Raw genomic sequence first — 21424 nt, 5'->3', positions numbered from 1 at the left:
TTTTGGGAATACATTTTTGATTTTTCTGGTTAAAATTGTTTTTTAAAAATCACAAAACACACACACACACACACACACACACACACACACACACACACACACACACACACACACACACACACACACACACACACACATATGTACAGTGAGGAAAATAAGTATTTGAACACCCTGCTATTTTGCAAGTTCTCCCACTTGGAAATCATGGAGGGGTCTGAAATTGTCATCGTAGGTGCATGTCCACTGTGAGAGACATAATCTAAAAAAAAAATCCAGAAATCACAATGTATGATTTTTTAACTATTTATTTGTATGATACAGCTGCAAATAAGTATTTGAACACCTGTCTATCAGCTAGAATTCTGACCCTCAAAGACCTGTTAGTCTGCCTTTAAAATGTCCACCTCCACTCCATTTATTATCCTAAATTAGATGCACCTGTTTGAGGTCGTTAGCTGCATAAAGACACCTGTCCACCCCATACAATCAGTAAGAATCCAACTACTAACATGGTCAAGACCAAAGAGCTGTCCAAAGACACTAGAGACAAAATTGTACACCTCCACAAGGCTGGAAAGGGCTACAGGGAAATTGGCAAGCAGCTTGGTGAAAAAAGGTCCACTGTTGGAGCAATCATTAGTAGGGCTGTACTGTCCTAGTCGATTAGTCGATTATTTGGTCGAACGTTCTGGTTCGACCAAAGTTCTGATTGGTCGATTTCATCAGTTTTGCCGCGCTGAGGCGCGCTCATTTCATCAGGTGGAATAAAGCACTAACTGCTAATGGGGGTGTTTTCAGAGTACCCTTGTTTCACTGTAACAGTCTGTCTTCAAAACACCCCCCTTGTTTTCACCTTTTTTGGATTAGCCCAACCCAAGAGAGAGCATCGAGCGATAACTAGAAGGTTTGATGCTGAATATTATTTATTTAATTGTGAGAGCGTTTAATAGTCAGTCCTCTTCTAACATGTCAACAACAAAGAAATCGACAGTGTGGCAGCATTTTGTTAAAATTGATAACAGGAAAAAGGTCGAATGCAAAGTTTGCAAGCAACAGTTTTCCACAGCTCGACGACAAACATGACATATCATCTAAAAGTGGTAAGCTCACTTGTCTGCGTTAGCTTGCCCTGTCTGTTTTGAGTAACTTAGGCTATATGAACATATCAGAATTTGCATATTTCAATGTTTTAGTGTGATAACCTAACTTTTTTATTTTTTATTTGGAGCCTAATGCGCAATTGCGCTGTGCTGTTGGTTGTGTTAGTTTTGAGCCTAGGATGCTTTATTTTTCAGTTATGCTCTTGATCTGGTTTGTTTAATAAATATTCTTTTTTTATTAAAGTGGACGTGCCTTTTGTGTTTATTAAGAGTAAAAGCTTTAAGTTAATAGTCTATTCGTGTCTCAGCTGCGAAGCTGAGCTCATGTTCAGCCTCGCTCGGTGCGAGGACATGCACGGTGAAATGATAGTGTCTGACAGTTATAACTTATTATTATAACATACAGTATGACAAAAATAATTGTCTAAATTATGTTGCATATTCCTCAACAGTTCTTGTGATGATATCACTAGTTGACAACATAGTAGGCTATTTTCGGAAATCATAAGCTATCTATGATATTGCGCAGGTGCACGTGATGCAGCGCTGTCAGAGCTGACAAACTCGAGTGTCAGACTCATTTTAGTGCAAAATAATTAGGTCAAAAAAGATTTAATATACTGCAAATAGCCTACTAGTTGTTTATGTTTATTTATAATTAATTTAGGCGGACAACAAGGCTACCAAGTCCTGCACACAGTGCGCATCTAATTAATTTAACGGGTTTTTTTTCTAACGTCATTTTTAGTCGATTTTAGTCGATTTTTAGTCGAAAATTTCAGGACTTCAGTCGACCAAGATTTTCTTTGGTTGAGTACAGCCCTAATCATTAGAAAATGGAAGAAGCTAAACATGACTGTCAATCTCCCTCGGACTGGGGCTCCATGCAAGATCTCACCTCGTGGGGTCTCAATGATCCTAAGAAAGGTGAGAAATCAGCCCAGAACTACACGGGAGGAGCTGGTCAATGACCTGAAAAGAGCTGGGACCACCATTTCCAAGGTTACTGTTGGTAATACACTAAGACATCATGGTTTGAAATCATGCATGGCACGGAAGGTTCCCCTGCTTAAACCAGCACATGTCAAGGCCCGTCTTAAGTTTGCCAGTGACCATTTGGATGATCCAGAGGAGTCATGGGAGAAAGTCATGTGGTCAGATGAGACCAAAATAGAACTTTTTGGTCATAATTCCACTAAACGTGTTTGGAGGAAGAAGAATGATGAGTACCATCCCAAGAACACCATCCCTACTGTGAAGCATGGGGGTGGTAGCATCATGCTTTGGGGGTGTTTTTCTGCACATGGGACAGGGCGACTGCACTGTATTAAGGAGAGGATGACCGGGGCCATGTATTGCGAGATTTTGGGGAACAACCTCCTTCCCTCAGTTAGAGCATTGAAGATGGGTCGAGGCTGGGTCTTCCAACATGACAATGACCGGAAGCACACAGCCAGGATAACCAAGGAGTGGCTCTGTAAGAAGCATATCAAGGTTCTGGCGTGGCCTAGCCAGTCTCCAGACCTAAACCCAATAGAGAATCTTTGGAGGGAGCTCAAACTCCGTGTTTCTCAGCGACAGCCCAGAAACCTGACTGATCTAGAGAAGATCTGTGTGGAGGAGTGGGCCAAAATCCCTCCTGCAGTGTGTGCAAACCTGGTGAAAAACTACAGGAAACGTTTGACCTCTGTAATTGCAAACAAAGGCTACTGTACCAAATATTAACATTGATTTTCTCAGGTGTTCAAATACTTATTTGCAGCTGTATCATACAAATAAATAGTTAAAAAATCATACATTGTGATTTCTGGATTTTTTTTTTAGATTATGTCTCTCACAGTGGACATGCACCTACGATGACAATTTCAGACCCCTCCATGATTTCTAAGTGGGAGAACTTGCAAAATAGCAGGGTGTTCAAATACTTATTTTCCTCACTGTATATATATATAATGAACACCAGGTTTGTTGTGCCTTGTAGGCATAGGCTGCAGTGCTGCATAAAATAATAATAACAATAACCTATAGCAGGCAGCCTATCAATCGTTAAAAAGGAACACTTCAGTAACACTACACTAGATAAAAATATCTTGATTATCATATGTCACTTCAAATGTTTCCATTCATTATGACGTTATGAAATGAGATTGGAGTAAAAACATGAAGCCTAATGTTTGGTGCGTTTTGCTTTTCAAACGCACAGCGCGTTATTTACTGAAGCGATCGAGCCGCTCCAAACTATGAAACATTATTGTTACCATATACATATATACGTTTGAGCAAATATCCACAAACACAGTATTTAACAGTGAACAGGGGTCTAAACATTATAATATTCAGCATATGTCTAGCAACAGTTCAACTGCAATGTGAAATTTATGCAACAATAACATTAACTAATTCAGAATACATTTCTTACCTTACATCTTTCTTGTCTTCAAATCACGTTCTTCTTCTTCTGAGGTAAATCCAATGTAAGCTGACTAAGCTCACAGCGTGTCTTCCAAACTCAACGAAAAGCAGAGACTGATGAAGTTTGGTGCTTTGTTTTTGAGGTAATGAGCGCGTTCGCGTTCCTTAACGTGGAGATTTGCATGTCAATCTCTTTTGCGCGTGTGGGCGTGGTCACATTAAAAATAATGAGCAAGGGTTTGAGAAACTGGACATCTTGTTGGTTTTATACAAATGACTTAAACAGAGAATATTTGTTTTCATTTTGAATCCGATCATTTAAAAGTACACACTTAAATGTTTATAAAGATATATGGCTCATAAATGTGTGAAAAGTATTCGCTGAGTTTTGTTTCAGTTTATAGACATGCTCAAGAAAAAAAAGTTCTCAGAGACGGAGAGGCACGCGCCGGCGCGTTTGCCGACCCCAGAGGGTTAATACAGGTAATGAGTGGAGAACAGGAGGGCTTCTTAAAGAAAAACTAACAGGTCTGTGAGAGCCGGAATTCTTACTGGTTGGTAGGTGATCAAGTACTTATGTCATGCAATAAAATGCAAATTAATTATTTAAAAATCATACAATGTGATTTTCTGGAATTTTGTTTTAGATTCCATCACTCACAGTTGAAGAGTACCTATGATAAAAATTACAGACCTCTACATGCTTTGTAAGTGGGAAAACCTGCAAAATCGGCAGTGTATCAAATACTTGTTCTCCCCACTGTATATATTATTGAAATGTAATACTTTTACTCAATTGCATTTTGACCTCATTTCAAAGGTCATCATGACCATATTCTGGGTTAAATTCAAGTTAAGCTTGACAAAATCTGTGGCCTGTGGTTTTTTACTAGAGAACAGAATTTCAGTTCATCACTCAGTTTGTAAAATAGAACAGGAAATGCATCATCCAGGTGGATGCTGCACATTGGTGGTGGTTGAGGGGATTCCCCCTTCCATGTAAAGCACTTTGAGGACCTAGAAAAGCGCTATATAAATGTAACGAATTAATTAATTATTATTATTATTATTATTTATAATTAACTTACTATAAAGGCCTAAAGGGCAAGAGAGCCAGAGGGTTTGAAAGCAGTATATTTTTGATATTGCAGATTTATTATTTTTTTAGTTTGTCATATTAGATTTATTGATATCTAAATTGTCTTTTTTTTTTTGGTGGGGCTATTTTTGGTGGATGAGCTGCAATGTAATATCTCTTGGTAGATTTGGAGTTTAAGAAAAGTTATGTCCTATCCTTTCCTGGTATCTTTGCGGTGTAGGATAAGGTGAAGTTAGATGCACTCTTCTTCCATCTGCATTCTTCTGATTTTTTTCATATATCCATCTATCCCATGTCTCACAGTGTTTATATATATATATTTTCATCAAAGCACCTGACCCAGGGTCAAGAAGAACAAATATGCTGAATTATTATAATCAGTTTCTGGATTGCATGAAGATCAAGCAGCCAGAGCCAAACATTTGAAAGGCAAGGCTGCACTCAGAGTGAATTATGAAAGATTCAAAATAAGTCAAATAAGTTCAAGTTTTTTTTTAATGGGAAGACAACGCCAGACATACTATTTGAAATGCGCGTGCACTGCAATCTCTGAATATGATAGATAATAGTTTCATTGTGTTGAGTCTACAAGATAAAAATCTCCTCTATATGGAGCGGATTATTTTTTGCTGTAGTTAAAGTTAAACTAAGATAACTATCTTGATGTTCCTTGATCTTCTATCAGTTCTTGATCCTTTTGATATAAAGAGACTTGAACTCTATAAAGGCACATATACCTTTCTCCCCTTCACAAGTGATAGGACAGGATGAAGGGTTTTCTCTTAAAACATCAGAGATTTTAAGTGAATGTGCATGAGCCATCAGTTGCATTTAAAGTGATAAAAAACACGAGAGCAGACACAATAACCTTGTTTTTATTCTTTCACCCTTCTTAATGATCTTTGTTTCTGAACAATTGCCTCTCATTAAATGTGTTAGTTTCTGCCTTTTGACAAAAAATATCCTTTAAATGTAATAATTGATCATTTAAGTCAATTTTAATCTGACTGAAATGTCAACTACTTTTAGTCAAGCGTTATGTTTGTGTTCAGAGCTGTACTGATACTGTGTTATGCTACTCCTCTGGCTTAGAAAAGAACTTTCAAAAAATCTTTCCCCTTCAAGACTTTAGCACTTTGACATACTGAGGGTTTCAAAATGTTATTAAAGTCTTACATAAATATTTCTCTCTGACGCCTCATCGTTTGACTTTGTCAGAACAAAAAGCTCATGTGATTTGATCGGGTGTCTGTTTTCCCTTTCATCATCACACAAGGTAGGCAAGGAGGTAATTGTAGCATCATTGGGGTGAAACGAGAATGGATTGCAATCTCTAGAGCCTTTACGTTACCACTTGGGAAAGTAAAGCACAAACATATAGGAAAATTTTATATTGATTGCTGCAATTCATCTGTTGAGACCCAGTGCAATTCTGCTTGTTCACACTTGTAAAATGTTTATCCATGTCTGAGGTAATGCTTCCAGATGGGTCATTTACAATGAGATATAGATTTTGACAGCACGCCTCATAATGAAGAATACGTAATTCCACTGCAAATTGTCACAGTGTTCTCTATGTTACGGTATCCTTGGAAACCTGCCATGTTACAAAGGCTATTTTTCTTCTTTACGTACTTTGGCTGAAAATAAAATGCATTTAGGGAAGCTAATTCTTAACATGTTGAGCTTCTATTAGCTACCTGCCTGAAGACGGTCATCTTTTTGCATTTTCCTTTGATAACTCAATTTAGCATCCATCTGGCATCAATTCAGGCGAATGTCAGGAGTGCTCAATGCATTTGATTTACAGCAATCATGTACGACATGATTTATGCACTCAGGGTTTAATACACATCACCACTTTGTGCCGTGTACATTTCTATTCTGCTTGATTGACAGCGACCTATTAGCTCTCAATTTCACGCGTCTCTGAAGGGACCTGCTGTTTATTTGTGGAGTTATCTGTTTGTTATTGTTACTTTGAGAGCCTCCTTCTAATTTCAAAGCTTTACAAGACCAGATCCCTCATTTTGGTTGCCCGGATTCCCTGCTGATCACAATGTCTGTTTACTGAAAAGTGAGTCAGTGGTTATTAGCAGTCTCTTTGTGATGATGGCTCTGCCAGAGGCAGCAGGTGAGAGGGGGTAAGTAATTGTCAGACTTGCTGATTAAAGTGGGTTCTCACAGCCTTTGGGCTCCTTATATTTGAATGATTTTGGCTAAAAGAGCTTCTTGTCATTTCAGCCTCTCTGTCTAGATGACAGTGTTATTGGCCTTTTGTAACTTTTCATTTAAAGGGCAAGTCACATGCATGATTACTTATCAAAGACAGTGGCATCATGTTCACACTTAATTCTCTGTGTAGCAGATTATGTAAATGAGTTGATATAATTTCTCTGTAATCATCAGGAAATGTCACCCCCTTGCTATTAGAGGTGGAAATCTTTAGATACCTTGGGATTCGATTCGGTGTCAAATGGACTTATATTTTTCCCCATTCAAATGAAAGCTGCTAACCAGTAACAACTTCTCCAAGTATTGCAGGTTCTTGCCGAGTTCTATCAAAATTTCGGTTCAGTGTAAATGAAATGTCACACCAGAGCATCATAATCATCATTGTCAGTCAATGAATGTCTTCTGTGGCTTTGCATGAGAGTGATCTACTTTCGAGCATGTTATGTCCCATGATTGTGATTTGTGTACAGTAAATAAAGTATTCCATTTAAAATAAAGAATTAATGACACAGAACATTGTATTCGTTTGTTGCCTTTAAGATGTTAAAGCTCATTCTGCCTTTTTGCCTCACTGTTTAATTATTATCAGTTCTGTAGCCTATATTAAATGTTGTGGCTCAATCCAGAATTGTATTATGAATCGTTGAATTGATTGAAACTATCACAAAAAGTTTAAAATATCAAGTTCACTTTGCAACTGACACTCTCATCTTGTCTCATCTCATCTGTTCGCGGTTTCACACACGTCTGCGTCTTTTCAGATCTGTTGGTACTGGCAGACATCCTCTTCTCATTTCACAGTGCTGGGCTCTGTCAGTCCCTTAGCCTCCTTAGTGTCTAAACATTATGAGGCTCTCCTTTAATAATTCTTCCTAAGCCTTTCAATCTCCCCAGCATCCCTTAGTCTGTCAATCAGCCTTGTAGGCATCCTCTCCTCACCTGTATTCGCAAGCCACGAGCACTTCAGAGTTATTAACCATAATGCCCTGGGAGGAACACTGCATCATCCTTACAGTGACAAACAATGGGGAGCTGAGATAGTGCTGACAGGTACAGTCTGTCTGGCAGTTCATAAAAGACTTTTGTAACTCTGATGTAACATGAATAGCAAAGGAAAGACAGAAGGGAAGGGAGGAGAATAGGACAGTAATTGGTTCTATCCTGCTGGGTCTGTCTACCAGCTGTTTCAGCGTATCCAATGATCATTTCCACCTCAGAATACTGGACAAACTTTGCCATTACACTTGTAATGGCAGCTGTTATGGCAAGTGTATCTTTGTTTCTGCTTAAACTGATGATAATACTGACCACGAAGTGAGATTAAAGGTCACGGTAGCGCTTCAGCAGAAGATGTTATGCTCGTATGACTTAAATGGTCATGATGAAAATTTATATCTTACTGGCTCATTCTATTGCATTTGAAGACACTGAGAGCATCTAATATCCTCGCTCAAACACTTCTGTCAGAGACATGCCCTACAGGGATTATATGAAGTTTGAACAAGCTGTACTTGCTTATAACTTTGTTTACTCACACTGGAGTACAACTTGCATAGCGTGTTTGTTGTACATAACTCAAAGTTTTCTGTGGACAAACTTGTGGTCAAGGCTTTTGAGAGTATCATAGCGTAGAACTAGATACCCTCTATTTTAAACCTGGCCTATTGCTTTCCATAGATTCCTGTGATTCCAAATCATTTTTACTCACCCATATCCTTGGTATAGATCTGGTTGGGCATGACCTATGAGCCACAGAGAGACCGTTTTGCACTCACTGTAGTCATTATTCATGACTGTCGAGATCCCATGGCCCTGTCTGTTCTCATCCCATACAGCTGTCCAATTTAGACATCGCTTTTTTTCCCTGTCTGTTTCATCCACTGGTATGTCATGAAACTGTCTCAAATGCTTGTGAAAAGATCCTTGAGAGCGATTTTTAGACTTAGGCAGCTAAACTGATGAGTCACCTCTATCCAGTCTGCCCACAAAGACGTATATTAGTCAATCCTTATGTGTGTGTGCGCGCATTTGCCTGCAAAGGCATTGAAAGATAAAGGCAGATAAAGTGCTGTTTGACATTATAGACCCCGATGTTGATTGACAGGAGGGTATTGCAGGAATCTACCTGTAAAGCTGACTCATCAGTTTTAGTGAACTTTTTATTAGGTCTCTAACTTGAACGTTAATAGGATCTGTTGTTCACACAACTTGTAGATAAAATCCTGACAGCCTTCATGAAATGAAATTAGTGCTGCAGGTGCTTTCTACTTTAGTGTATCTGTTTGGAATTGGATGCGGAAGATGTTTACCAGTAATGGCATTCAATAATCAGGCAGAGGCTTTCAACCTTGGGGTCACAACTCCACATGGGCTCACCAGAGACGCTGATGGGGTCTCAGGAGATTTTTATAAATTGTATTTGTTGTATAATTTAAAAAGATTTTAGCATATTGTTTTGCAGTAATCTAGAAGTATACTATACTATTCAAAAAAGAATGAACTAAACTTAAATTATTTATTTAAAGTCAGCATGAAACAGAATTGTGAAATGATTAAGACTTTTTGTAATGTTTTTGAAATAATTCTAAATTTATTTGATCAAAAATACAGTAAAAACACAAATATTATGAAATATGGATACAATTTCAAATAGCTGTTTATGTGAATATATATTGTAAAATGTAATGGGGTTTGCCAAGGTGCGTGCGTGTGCGTAGGCCTCGATGCATAAGGTCACTGACTTAACACCCTTAAGCTGTTTTAACCGTTTGCTAGCACTTAATTGTGTGAAGCAGGATGTAGCTATCTTGTTTGCATTTCATTGCAGGACCAAATATTGTTCCAAGCTGGATAGAACAGCAGAGATGGGATGAATGCGCTTTTAATTATTGTGTCAGACATTGACAACCTGCAGTGCGACACACACCCCTCAATCCTCCCATTAGACAGGATGAGTGCCAATGAAGGGATGCCCAAATGATTTGTTACAGTTACAGAGTCAATAATTATACAATTGGAAAAATGTCGTCTTGTTTTTAACAACACAATTTGCTGTCTGGGAAATCTTAGTGTATAGCTTAATGCTGTGACATGGGTGGGGTGGTGGATTGTACTCATCTTGGAACCTAAGAAATGGGTCTTAGACCTAAAAAAAGATGAGAACCTGTTAGAAATACTTCACTAGAATGTGTTTGCATCTGTAGTGAAAAAGCTTTTTTTGTCAGTTTTTACACCTCAAGTTCATGAAACACAGTCTTTCACTTTCTCTCCGTCTTTCTCTCTTTTCTGGAGTCTCAAAGTCTGTGTGAGATTTGGTGCTATTCTCAGTGAAAGCAGGTTGTGGGTATTGGGTGAACATTGTGTCTGGCCTTTCAGAAGCTTAGTTTAATCTCTGATTTGTAAAGCAGGGTTGCAAAATGCTTTCGCTGTCCTGCTGTGACCGCTCACCCAGGCCAGCGTGACCATTTCTGAAATGTTTCACTTGTAATTATTGTTTGTATTAGAGAAAAGGGCAAAGAAATATAACAGCATGAGAATTTTTTTTTTTTTTTTTTTTTTCTGTGTTATTTCTGTTATTTGTTAGTTGATTGTGATTGTAAAACTGTACCTGTTGCTATGCTTTTACCAGCAGGCTTTCTTGGTATGAGAGCTGATTTCATGTCCCAGAAGTCTCATATAATGGACCAAAGTTGGTATAATGGCAGACATTAAATAATGCAAGATGTCACAAATCTAAATTGACAGAATCAATTCTGTTGCCATACCCCAATATACTAATATGTATTTCTGTCAGGACCACTATCGTCAAATACGATTGGCAATTGCCTACAGTTAGGATTGGCGGTATGGTTCTGTTCTGGGCAAGAACTCCCTGCACATCCATGCAGCCTAGCACGGATAAGAGCAGGGAGAGCAGCAACCGGGTAAACAAAACAGAACCAACATGAATGTATTGCAGATATCATTCATTCAAGATATTAAAGTACAACATAATTCGAGAATTTATTCTGATTCAAGGGGAATCAGAATGCCAAATACTGACTGACGAGAGGAGAAACGCGATAGCTGTTGATAATACTGAAGGAGCTTATATATGTATATAGTGATAGGTGTTGTATTCCTATACTGTAGGTAGACGTAGATCAGCTGAGTGTCAGCTGATGCGAGCTTGACTAACGTGACCTACCAGAACTGACGCTACACTTAAAGCAACACTAAATAGGATTTTTTACCTTCAAATAATGTTTCCAAAATCGTTTCAGTGGTTCATCAAGTCGTGACAGGGTGAAAGGCACTTATGCCACCGCTTTGCAGTCCTTTATCTGGTATATCCACGCTACAGTATGTAAGATTGCCAGATCGGGTCGCGTTTCTGTAGTTCTAATGAGACATAAGAAAACTACAAATTTGACTTGCTTTACGGCAAGCATTACAATAGATTCCAAAGCCGGTGCTGGATAAACAGCTAGCGTGCGCGTGCACGTGCGACAGGCTAAATTATTTACGACAGCAGTAATGGACAATTCCGCTTCCAACCTGTAGGGCAACCGCAGAGGAATAGTTCCTTGGTGTTGCTTTAATATTTAGTTACTGTATTTATCTGAGGCTTTATGTGGACAGGACAGGAGTATTGAAAATGCCTTCAGCACAATAGTGCATGATGTTATGCACAAGATGCAGAATTATGAGCAAATAAAGACTGTATTACATTTCCAACATTTATGAGAAGGAAGCATCTTTATGGGATGTGGAGATATTTGATTAGCCTTTATCCATTTTCTGTTAGAGAATGTTAGTAGTTTATGGTTGTAGTTTATGATATGGCCAGCAGCCATATCACCCTGTAGCCCGAGACTGGTTGCCCACTGAAGCTAAGCAGGGTTGAGCCTGGTCAGTACCTGGATGGGAGACCTCCTGGGAAAACTAGGTTGCTGCTGGAAGAGGTGTTAGTGAGGCCAGTTGGGGGTGCTCACCCTGTGGTGTGATGGGGACACTATACTGTCAAAAAGCATCGTCCTTCTGATGAGATTTTAAACCAAGGTCCTGACTCTCTGTGGTCATTAAAAATCCCAGGATGTCCTACGAAAAAGAGTAGGTGTTCGGCACTCTGGCTAAATTTGTCCATTGGTCTATCATCTCTGTCTATCATCGTGGTTTCCTAATCATCCCCATATATACTGATTGGCTTCATCACTCTGTTTCTCCTCCACCAATAAGCTGGTGTGTGGTGAGTGTTCTGGTGCAATATGGCTGCCGTCGCATCATCCAGGTGAATGCTGCACATTGGTGGTGGTTGAGGAGATTCTCCCTTCTGTAAAGCGCTGTGCGTGCTTAGAAAAGCACTAAAAATGTCACAAATTATTACGATATTCCCCAAAACGGCAGATATTGAGCATAAAGCGGTATCATAAGACTTGTGGTCTGTTGTCATTCATTCATAAAAAAATCGAACCTATCAATGCACTTTAAAAATTCCATGTCAGCCTATCATTCCGCATTGTTCGTTGAGCTGTCGTGTCAACCTTCTCCTCCCCTCTGCTACCAGTCTTGCCCCCACTTGTGCTGTGGGGGGTAGGCTATCGCGGGATCTGACAGTTAGATGGAATTCTGTCAGCAGAGTTCTATTGGTACGTTATGCGGGAGTCACGTCCAAGAATATACATTTTCCTGAATCTCTCTGCTAGACCTAAAAATGATCACATTGCTTGCTTTGGAGCTGGAGCCCAACTGGACATCTGGAGTCTGCAGACCGACTTGAAGTTATCCATTACATTTTCTATTAATACTCCACTGTGTAGAGAAGGAGAGGACAGGAGGGAGAGATGAGATAAAGACCAGGAGTGACCTTTGTGTAATGAAGAGAGAGAAAAACTAGTTTAATTTCTTGACAGCATGTCGTCTTCATGAGGAAACCCACAATTTATCATGCTTGGGACATTTGTGGATGAGCACACATAAGTAAAACTTAATCATGTTTAAATACTTCTGGAAATTCATTGCAATTCTGCTCACATTTAGTCTGGTTGTAATATTGCAATTTGTATTGTATTATGCACAGTATTATTCGCCACTGATAAATAATCATTAGTCTGTAACATTTTATCTCATGTTAATCTATGCATTGCTGCCTAAGCTTTTATATCTCCAAATCTACAACTAATTAATGTTGGGATAAAACATTCTGGTTGCGAGGAGCATTGAGTATTCCAGGGATGAACAACTGAATTACTCTGAGACTGCTCAGGGGCTTTCTCTACTTTAGATGTGAATCTAAACTGATTCTATTGCCATGGCAATCTCCAAGCCACCCACTCATATGTGAAAGCTCACATGCACATATGCATCCAAAACTCATCGAGGCGTTGACTCTGATGTTGTTGGTGTAAGTAAATGGGGTTCAGCTGGTCGTTTGTAGCCTCAGGCTCTCGATGGGCAGGGAGTTTATGGTCTCTCATGGGTAAATTTACATCTTTCTTTTCAGATCAGGAGTGCAGAAATGCATTTAGTTTTGTTTTCAAGGTTCTGCAGCTGAAACCGTCTGTCTTTAGATGAAGCATTAACTTTGAACTAGCAATGAACAGTCACTCAGTGGAGTCTCATTAAGCATCATTGAGTTGTATTGCTCAAAGATAAGATTAGATTCTGACACAACCTCTGCATAAATCATACTGAAATCAAATCTAAGAAATGGTTATTTTGTGTTTTGTAGATTCAGAGCTATAATTCATGACTTATTGTACCCTGGAAATCCAGAGTTCTCGCCAGAGCACAAGTTGAATTTGCTCAGCGAGTTTACTCTGGCGTCGAGTAATGATGCTCATTAAATATGCCCTTGTATCCGAGCTGCACCAATCACATCAGGTTATCTGATATAGGCGGACCAGAGGCGAGCTAAACAGATGACGACAGCGCTGTGACGTCGAAGTCATTAGTAAACATTGCAAGATGGCTATGGATGAACACCAGTTGTTTGAAATGGCTTTGGCCGCTACAATGAACGAGTTAGACTTGGCTTTTTATCTAAAAGAGGAACAGAAGACGGCGCTCGAATCGTTCCTTTGCAAGAAGGGTGTTTTTGCTGTTTTGCCGGCCGGATACGGCAAGAATCTAATCTACCAGTTAGCTCTGCTGGTAGCTAAGTATATGGGGCTTGTTGTGATTGGTCGTAGTGTTATCCAATTGCGTGCAGTGAGATTTTCAAATGCATGCTTGGTGCCGCCCCTCGAGCTGCCCGATTTTCATTAGTCGATGCCAGACCATTAATCTTTCAGATTTAGGTCTGGATTTCCAGGCTAGACTTATTGTGCATTGGGAGTCAACCTAGACAGAGAGCTGCCTCAGCTGTTTTTAAAACTCACTTATTCAGTATCTTGACTCAGTGAATGATAACAAACATGGCTACCTATCTTTGTGCTCATTGGTATGACAATTTGTTAAAGTAAAACACAAAGGCAACCACAAATTGGTCTGTATCCATTACTTCTTTATGTGTGATTTATTTATTTATACAGGATGTTTATAATTGGACATGCATTCATAAGTTTTAATGTACATCCGTTTCACACATACGCTAATGTTAATATTGTGAAATATTATTATAATTTAAAATATAATTTAAAAAGTAATTATTTCATGAGATGGCAAAGCTGAATTTTCAGCAGCCATTACTCCAGTCTTCAGTCTCACCTGATCCTTCAAAATAACATTTCTTATTATTATCAATGTTTAAAACAGTTCCATGATATCTTTTTTTGTGAAAACCATGATACATTTTTTTCAGAACTCTTTGATGAATAGAAATTTCAAAACAACATAGGCTTAAAACTCAATTTTATTATAACAATGCAAAAATCTATACTGTTACTTTTGATCATTTTAATGCATCCTTTCTGAATAAAAGTATTAATTTATTAAAGAACATGCTAGTGTATACATATTGCATTTATTTGAAACATTTTTATATATTTTTATGCATTCTATTTTAATATTTTTAATGAAAAATCGTTCAGCATTTACTCACCCTCATATCATTCAAAACCAATATGATATTTTCAAGTCTAGAATGTTGGTAATCAAACAGTTTTGGTGACCATTCACACACACAAAAAAAAAAAATTAGGAATATCAGAATATCTTCTTTTCCACCGAGGAAAAAATTAAATTTGGGGGGTGAATTTCCATTTAATATCTTTTTTGCATTTTTCATCTCTAAACAAAATCCATTAAGTGATTTGAGTTGTAGTTTTTTCACTGGTTGTAACTCTTAGTAGGCTACTTAATTCATGATGGTATAATGGCATTATCATTATTGTCATCATTATTGAAAACAGAATTAGCCTGTTCAGTTGCACTGGAAATGTCATAAATTTAACAGTGAAGTGTAAAGATCACATAGTTCCAACCAGCCCTCTCATTCACCCATAACACCAAGCAGAACATAGGAGCTCAGGGAGTTTGCTGCCATCTGGCTGATGAAACCTTCCATTCAACATCACTTCACCAGGGAATGTGGAGAAAAGCAGAACACTTCCAACAGAACATCAGAGGAAATGCAGTGATATTCGCTATCCTCCTTGCTTTCCTGCTTTGTATTTTATTCACAGAACGATCTTCCTTTCTCATCCTATGATCTCATTCGATTGTCCCTGTGTGCTTTGCATCTTTTTATTGTACGCTTGCTGTGTGAGAATGTCTATAATTGCTGTCAATATCAGTTCAGGCAGTTTAGAAAAGAGTGGAGAAAAACATTACCTTTCTATTTACAGTTTCTTTGCTGTGTGATGCAGGCTAGTGTGAACATGTTAGCTCAGACTTGAAGATAAGATTCTTGCTATCTCAAATGACCCCTGTGAAGTGAGAGGGTTGTATGATGTGCTCAGACCAGCATGGTCAGTATTTAACATGTTTCACAAGTCTTTTTTCTATAAGCACACACGCTGAAACTTTTATTGAGCGAGCAAGCATTTGTACTGAACATGGTGTATCATGATGTTAGACTAAATCACTCCCATTATAATCAGTTGTGTTGTTTACACTGGATGCACCCGTTGCTGCATTTCACTTTTTTCAGACTGGCACTTTTATTTTTCCTGTTCGTTCAAAAGGTTAAAGTCTCTTATTCTCACCAAGGCTGCATTTATTTGAAAAAAAAAAAATTCAAATGAATGAAATGTATCCCTGCGATGACAAAGCTGAATGTTTAGCAGCCATTACTCCAGTTTTCAGCATCACACGATCCTTCAGAAATCATTCAGGTATGCTGATTTGGTGCTCAAGAAACATTTCTTATTATTAGCTCTTATTATGTTGAAAACAGTTGTGCTGCTTACTTTTTTTTTTCTCGGGATTCTTTGATGAATAAAAAGTTCAAAAGAACACTATTTATTTGAAATAGAAATCTTGTGTAACATAGATGGATTTAATGCCACTTTTGTTCATTTTAATGCACCCTTCCTTGCTGAATAATATGTGTATATTCAATTCAACATATTAATATATTTTTTCTTCTGACTGTTATATCAAAGTCAGTATGTGAACTTAAATTAAGTTACATTTTGTTTTTAATTTAACCATGTGTACAGTACAGGTATATGCAGTTGTACCATTACTATCATTATAATTTATAATAATTATATTGACCTGTTATACGAATGGATTACTCTTTGACAAAGTAGTATTCATAGTTATTCACAAATGTTGTAATTGCTGAAATGATTGCTGTTATTAAACATTCTGAGATTATGTGCAGCTTTAACGCTATATCAACATATTTGATGCAGTAAATGGTTGTTTCATGTGATTCATAACATGCCATATATAGGAGAACAATTTACACTTTCACATTTTTATTATCTTCTGTAGTTCTTTGGCAAACCATGTGCTGGTGCTTTAAATAACCCAGAAACCAAAACACTGTTCAGTTTCTTTTTTTACTGTCTTTGCTGATGCTTAAAAAAAAAGTGATCAATGCAATAGCTGAGGAGACTATGTTGGATATCACAGAGTATTTAACGTAAATAATTTCAAGTTACATCTTTAAGGTCTGAGAGTGTCCGTGTATTGCCTGGTACTTGCAATTGAATCCACAGGAAAAATGGAATTCATCTTTTTTATGACTGGAAGATGTCACTAGAGGTGTGTCTGTCTGCTGACAAAATCAAATAAAAAAAAATGACAAGGAAGAAACTAAACGCCCTCCTATAGTATTTGAATTAGACTCAGCGAGGTTGTGTGTGTGTGTGTGTGTGTGGGTGGGGGGTGATCTGGAATGTAAGAAGGACACAGTCAAGAACAAGGTTCAAGAACTCTGAAGGACACAATATCTGCTTGATAAAAGCGAGTGATGAGGATGGTAACAAGAAATCCCTGCCCCATCCCCGAGTTCCAAGGCTGATTTGATTTTATGATGAGATGTCAAGTTCTCCATTACCAAGCAAAGATCTTGAAAGGTGTCTTGAGATAAAACAATATCATCTTGTGATTGGCAATGTCGTGACCCTTCAGCCAAAGCCCTTATCAGCTCCTGCAGACCTAAATACAGGAGGTCATGTTCTCTCTATCTGAAATTGGTCTTTACTAGATGTATTTATTTTTAATTGGAGCTCTGGTTCTATAGCTCTTAGAATACATATGATTAAAATATCCAGCCTTAAGTTCTAGTTTTCTCTCTCTCTCTCTCTCTCTCTCTCTCTCTCTCTCTCTCTCTCTCTCTCTCTCTATTTATATTTATATTTTATATATATATATATATATATATATATATATATATATATATATATATATATATATATATATATATAGTATCATTAGGACTGGTTTTCTCTCTATTAGGGCAAAGCAAACAAACTTGCAGACTAATAAAATGGTTGCAGACAAAAAAATAGTCTCATAATTCACGATATTAGTCTGCCGGTATTAGTTTTTATTCTTATTTTGTATAGCACTAAGTCTCAGGATTTACAAGGCATTACAAGGCTATCAGGTGCAATTACATTTAGAAAAAGCGAGCACAATCACCCCACTTCACCTTGATAGAGAGACAGATACTGCCTAGTTCCAGAAAGAGTGTTTAAACTCCTCCATGGTAGGACAGATAAATACATGAAACAGTCTCATTCAGTAGATTAATGTTTCATATAGCCCTTGTCCCTGGTGGACTTCAGGGGACAGTAGACACAATTTGAGGCACATTTCTTGTGAAACCTGAGGCAATTTAATAAGTGTTTTTTCTCAAGGACGATAAGAGAAGCATCAGTAGCCTTCTCCGTCTTCGTCCCTGTCTCAGGGACACAACTCATCTCATCTGAGAAACTGAGCAGTATGTAAAATCACCTATTGAGAACTGTAATATATGAGCCACTTATGGTAAAACATGACTCTTTACGTTTACTCATGTGGCTGGGCATTTATTCTGAGTTGCCAGTAACAGAAGGTGTGCAATTAGGGTGTTTGAGTCCTTGGTTGTTTTGAGGGCAGTTTAGAATGAGAAAATGTCCCCAAAGGCTCATAGCTTTAAACAAGCAGCTCCAGACAGGTAGAAGGTCTTATTTTTGGCTCAGTCTGCATGTGTGCGTTTGAATAGGGGAAGTAAATGGGCTTGAAACCCCACAGTCTGCACCTGCCTCACAGTCTGTCTTTGCTTACGTTATGACATAAAGGCACAGTCACTCCAGCCATATCGCTCCCTTACTTTTCCTGGATAGGTCAGAATTGTTGGCCCGGAGCCAATGATGCAAGAAAGCCAAGAAAGTGTTTGTTATGGATGGGAGAGCATCTCATTTGGACCGCTCACAATGTTATGTTATAGAGAGTTGCACTCCTACAGGTTATGTTTATTTCTGTTGTGGATGCTGACAGTTTTTGAGGAGATTCTGAAGGGAATTTGATGAGTTTCTTGGCATTCCCAAACGCAGACTCCCAAGGGCACCAACACACATACATCTTGACTGCAACTACCTTTCCCTTCTAAATTTAACTATGCCATCATTTTCCTGTCAGACTTCTGTTTCAGGTGGGAGGTATTAAAATATTCACACTTGAAGCAACTTTGAAGGGCCTTTTACAATCATCCAAAGTCTCAGACAGTCAAATTAGTCCAATTTGATGACATGCTGAGGAGTAGGAGAAAATGATGTTATCATAAATAGGAAATGAACTAAAATCTTGGAGTCTGACCAAAGAAAGCAGAAATGCTGTCAACACATTCACAGATCCACAAGAGATACAGTCTTATACTCTGACTTCATACTGTTTACTCCACTGCATTAAAGAGAGGCAAAAATAAATGTCATACACTTCTATATCTGCGGCAGAGCATACCTGATGGAGCACAGCTTCTATTCCCTCAGCTCCTGGGAATTCTCTGGCAGAATGAAGATGTATTCCTGAGGTTTGATTTACAGGAGGCAATAGAATATGATAAATCTCTTTGTTTGGGGCAGAGGCAATAATATCATGAAATCAGTGATCATACCACAACTTAATACATAAAATAGCATCCTAAATATTTTTAAAATCAGTCCCTTACTCCAAAAAATCAATTTCTTAATAAGTATTTTAGTGTTTGTCTAACACGAATATCTAAATATCCTTAAAGTATTTTGCCTAAAGTAAAATTAATAATATAAAGTAAATAATATAAGGTATTAACAAATTATTTTTGGTGTTTATTAGTAGTTGTATAAATTATTGAATTAAGTTAAGTTAGATTTACACTTAAATTGATACATTTATACTTAATCATTTATAATAGTTAATTCATACTTAAAAACAATTTGCCAATGTAATGGGGGAAAAAATACAAAATATATTTTATAAAAACAATTCTTATCTTGCATAATTTTACTTCTCAAATTACTTTATATTGTTTTAAAGATAACAAAAAAAAACATATAAATGAATAAAGTAATTTTATTTTTGCAGTGCTGGTGTACCTGCTGGTCCTCATTCTGATCCAAAGCAAAGAAACGCTTCATGAATATCAAGAGGTTGTGAATGAACTGCAGATATTGATCCACAAGTAGAGATGAAAGCAGTTTATGGTAATGTTTTATCTGAAGATGTTGAATGGAAAACTTGCGTAACATTTCAGCCACAGTGTTGCTTCACATGAGATAAAAATGAGACGGGTTGTACACTATCGCAAGGCTCTTTCGGATATAGTAACCCACTATAACTGTATTTGCTATGAGAATAGAATGCAAACAACGAGTGTTTCTTACATCTACTTTTTCTCTCTCCTCTTTTTTCTCCCTCCCTCCTCCTTCACCGCTGCCCTCTTCTATCTTCGCTGGAGCAGTGGATCACTTGGGCATTGAGTTCATGGGTAAGAAAAAGAAAGCACTTTTTATTATTGGCACAGCGATGAATCATGCTTAGAGAGTTTATATGAGCCGAGGTGGCTGTGTATCTGCTTTGTGCAGTCGTGCTTCTCTTTTTATTGCATGTGTTTGAATGTGAACGTTCCTGTTATCTCTTTTGACTGTGCACTGTATGTGGGCCAAAATGTTGTTTTCCCTTCTTGACTCCTCGCAACAAACAGCTTCTATAAAGATACCCCAGAGTCATCACAAATGCGGTTCACATTTGAGGAGATGTAATATTTGAAGCATAAAACTGCTTCATTCACGTTTGACAGAACGAGAATTTACCAGATCTTAAAGTTATTTGAACTATCTACCAAAGCGGTGCAGAGACATACAATTAAACTAGTTTAGAATCAAATAATCACCCCGTGCACTTAGTCTAGTGTGTGGTCAGAGATTAGTAACAGAGAGCAAATTATAAATGCACACTGTTGAAATCATAGGTGTCAACTAACTGTGCCTTTCATTTGCTCTCAAACTAATCTCTAATGCATTCCACTGCGGAATTCGAATGCTCTTTGGTCTCCTTGGAAACGGCATTGAAATGTTGAAAGGACAGTGACAGGAGACAGTTAGAGTGAATTCACTTTGTTGGCACAGTTTCTGAGATCAACAGTCTCAGTGTCTGTGCCACATATTTGTGTTTAATAAAATTGTTAGACATTTGACCTCACACATAGGCTAAAAGTTGAGTTCTGTAAAATAATATGCAATATTTTTGCCCAAAGACACAATTATCTGCTTTGCATCACATAACCTAAAATAATTGCTTCAGATTCTGTATTAGCCCATATTAAGTGACATTTCATATGACTTTAATGTGACATAATCTCGTGCCTTAGAGCGAGAAATGTCTATCAGTATTTTGATTATAGAGCTTGGAAGATTCCCAGAGCTGTAGATCGATGGGTGAGTGAGGGTAACAGGCAGATGGATTTTGTTCACGTTGATTTCCAATTTCCATTTTTGAGACCTATAGCACGCCTCTTCCAAAAGGTTCCTGATTGAGAGTAGCCGGCTCTTCACTCACTTTGATATCTGGATTTCAATTGTTTTTCCTTTTTTCTTTTCATCCAACCAAACTCTACGAGATAAATGCACTCACTTCTGTCAGCACACTCGTATACAAGTTGGTCATCAGGTTGTGATTTCATCAGGTTAATTACTGAACTGGTACTTTCGAAGAGCTCAACCAAAAGACTTAAGATTTCAAA

The 21424-nt window shown here is 37.9% G+C and overlaps 1 protein-coding gene across 2 annotated transcripts in view; it reads left to right on the top strand.

The window, feature by feature from the left end:
- Positions 1-21424, top strand: part of nrg3a (neuregulin 3a) — a 314521-nt gene that overhangs the window by 262046 nt on the left and 31051 nt on the right. For both annotated transcript variants that reach the window (XM_079854769.1, XM_079854770.1), the window contains one exon: positions 20144-20170. In XM_079854769.1, coding sequence (XP_079710895.1) covers positions 20144-20170 — 27 coding nt within the window. The remainder of the gene's footprint in view (positions 1-20143; positions 20171-21424) is intronic.

Source organism: Squalius cephalus (assembly GCF_949319135.1).
Source record: "Squalius cephalus genome assembly, chromosome: 21".
Lineage (NCBI taxonomy): Eukaryota > Metazoa > Chordata > Actinopteri > Cypriniformes > Leuciscidae > Squalius > Squalius cephalus.
Note: the sequence above shows the minus strand (reverse complement) of the source record. Positions and strands in the feature narration are given on the sequence as shown.